At 42.6% G+C, this 2765-nt stretch overlaps 1 protein-coding gene across 1 annotated transcript; it reads right to left on the bottom strand.

The window, feature by feature from the left end:
- Positions 1-217: 217 nt before the first annotated feature.
- LOC102289298 (E3 SUMO-protein ligase ZBED1-like) lies at positions 218-2123 on the bottom strand. The gene is made up of 2 exons (XM_005927902.1): positions 1057-2123; positions 218-815 (listed from the first exon to the last, which is right to left on the bottom strand). Exons 1-2 carry the CDS (start codon positions 2121-2123, stop codon positions 218-220), a joined length of 1665 nt encoding a protein of 554 aa, XP_005927964.1.
- Positions 2124-2765: the final 642 nt, after the last annotated feature.

Here is a 2765-nt window from a genome sequence, read left to right as displayed (position 1 = left end):
TTCAAAGAGAATTTTAATAGTTTTCATCAATCTTTAACACAGTGAAAACTTACAAAAAAACTTTTAAGGCCATCAACAGTGACTGAACCCAGGCCTACAGGTTAAAGTGAATATCATAACAATAAAGGGTGCACAAAACTCAGTATTTAAAACACAAAAAGACATGGCTGAAAACCCAGAATTTTGAACATTTTTCACTTCAAAGGAGCAATCTGGATTAGTCCTTCTTTGCACTCAGCCAGTTACTGAGGCAGACTATTCTGTTTACATTGTCTGATGACAAAGAAGCATGCTTCTTTTGAATGATGTGACCTGAGAGTGAGAATAATCTCTCACAAGGCACTGTGGTTGCAGGGGTTGACAGGTACTTGCGTGCAATAGGTGCCAGCCTGGCATGTGCTCCTTCTCTCTTTAACCACCACTGTAGTGGACACTCTCCTATGTCAATTTTGGGCTCTGCTTTGTACAGATTCAGACAGTAGTCTATAGCATCTTCCTCTTCCTCTGTATCTGAATCAGGAGAACCCAGCAAGCAGATGGACATCTTGCTCTTCTTTGGTGAGGGTTCCTCTGTTGTCTGAGCAGATGGTTGGTGTGCATCCGTCTCTGACATCAGAAGGTCATGTACTGATGCCCACACCTCTCTTCTTTCATCTTTGGAAAGGCATTTAAGGTCTTTAAACCTTGGATCAAGGGCAGTAGCGATCTTCAGCCATGTGAGATTGCTGCTGTCCCTCCGCTGAGCTAGGTCTGTGGTAAAAATCTTCTTAAACCTCAAAACGTAGACTGGGTCATCATCTGAGGGCTCCATAATCCTGAACAAATGACACAAGGCTGGCAACACCATGGAACAAGAGACATACCGCTCTCCTCCCAGCAGTTCGGTAACATATCTGCAATAGAAAGATCAAGTCTGTATTTTTCTATTAATCACACAGAGACAAACATAAAAACTACATATGAAAATACACAGAGAGGTGGAGGTGGAGAACATACTTGAAAACAAAGCTAGAATGCAAAGATAGACACACAATCATGAGAAACAAAATGATTTACCTGCAAGGTTCCAGTAGTTCCTCGAGCTTTTGCAGTCTGTCAAGCTCCTGGTCAGTCAACATAGTCACCTTGCTGTTTTGTTGAGTCGGGATGGTGGTCAGCCCAAATTTGTTTCTCTGGATCCGCTTGATCATCTCTAGGGTGGAGTTCCATCTTGTTGGAACGTCCTGAACAAGCGGTTCTGTTTGATGTCCATGTGCAGCTTGCTGTGCCTTTAATTCCTGAGCGTTTGCTGGACTCTGCTTAAAATGTCCAACAATCTTGTGACGTTTGGCCAGAGCCCTTTCAAATGCGCTGTCATTAAGAGAAACTGTGACCGTTCTTTGCAGAATGTGGGCCATGCAGGGCATGTGTTCAAATGGAAGTAGTCTGGCGGCTGCAACCATGTTACGAGCACTGTCGGTGCCAAGCGTGGTTACCTTTTCTTTGATTTTCCATTCGTTTGCAACATTTAGAAAATGGTCAGCACACGCCTCAGCATAGTGTCTCTCTTCAGTTTTACTCACTGTTAGTGCAAACGATTGCATAGTCCAGTCGTTATCAATAAAATGCGCCATGACCCCCAAGTAATTATCGTTGTTCACCGAAGTCCAGTGGTCTCCGGTGAGAGCGACATTCCTTACTTGCACAAGCTTGCTGGACTGCTGAGCCCTCTGGTCTCCATACAAAGTGTGCAGTCTCGACACAATGGTTCCTCTCGAGGGCAGATTGTAACACTCATCTCCTGATGCAGCACGAATGACTTCTCTCAGTCCATCATCTTCTACTATGCTAACTGGTCGGCAGTTTTTAGCTATCCAAACAACCAAGGAATTGGTTACCTTTTCTCTCACATTTTTTGTTATTCGTCCACAAGCACCATACTCCTGAAGCGTAGACTGGCGAGGTCCCGTAGAGGTGGATTCAGTTGGGTGTTTTGCTCTCAGGTGATACGCCAGTGATGAACTGCTTCTGTGGTACTTGAATTCAGCTTTGCAAATTGTGCATCTTACTCTCGTTTTGTCCAACAAGCCATCAGGCAACTTCTTAAAGAGAAACTTTCCACCCAAAAGTCCGCCCTCGTCCATGCTTGCGTGTGTTAGCTAGTGTTAGCTAGATAGTAGCATGGTGTCACTTCTTCTTCTAATCATTTCTGTCAGGCCAAACGCCAGCATAGCACACTGTTGCCCCCTACTCCAGAGGTGCTCATGAATTTAAAGGTCTTAGATTGCAGGAAATTAATAAAAAAAAACAAAATCAGCGTTAAATTTTTTTAATGCATTAAACATTTCGCGTTGATCTTAACAATTAACGCGATAATTTTGACAGCACTAATTTTCAAATACACACAAAATATTTGTTTTGGCCAAGGTTTAACCTCATCCATTTAAAGTCTGCTCAGCTTTAAATGTTTTCTGTCTTTTAGACTTGTCTAATATTTATTTCTAATTTAATTTAACACACATCAGTTGCCAGGAAGATCCCTCGTTGATACATGTCTGGATCATCAACTTCCAGACCCCTGGGCCTAAATATGTCTTCAGTATTTACACAGAGTGTACATATGCAGCATATTTTAAATCATTATGTGAAATACGACTGTCACAGTAAAAATTCACTAAAAGCTTTAAAGCACTTGATCTTGAGCAGAAGCCAAAGCATTTTCACGAGGGTAACTCAACCACAGTTGGATGCTACAGCTAGCCTCTCCATTAGCATGCACGCCATCT

This window comes from Haplochromis burtoni, unplaced genomic scaffold, assembly GCF_018398535.1.
Source record: "Haplochromis burtoni strain Fernald_Lab_line unplaced genomic scaffold, NCSU_Asbu1 Contig_105, whole genome shotgun sequence".
NCBI classification, from domain to species: Eukaryota; Metazoa; Chordata; class Actinopteri; order Cichliformes; family Cichlidae; genus Haplochromis; species Haplochromis burtoni.
This window is presented reverse-complemented; position numbering and strand designations above follow the sequence as displayed.

Coding starts and splice junctions, on each gene's coding strand:
- LOC102289298 (XM_005927902.1), bottom strand. CDS start 2,123: ATGGACGAGGGCGGACTTTTGGGTGGAAAGTTTCTCTTTAAGAAGTTG. Junction 816..1,056: donor GAACTACTGGAACCTTGCAG/GTAAATCATTTT, acceptor TCATTTGTTCAG/GATTATGGAGCCCTCAGATG.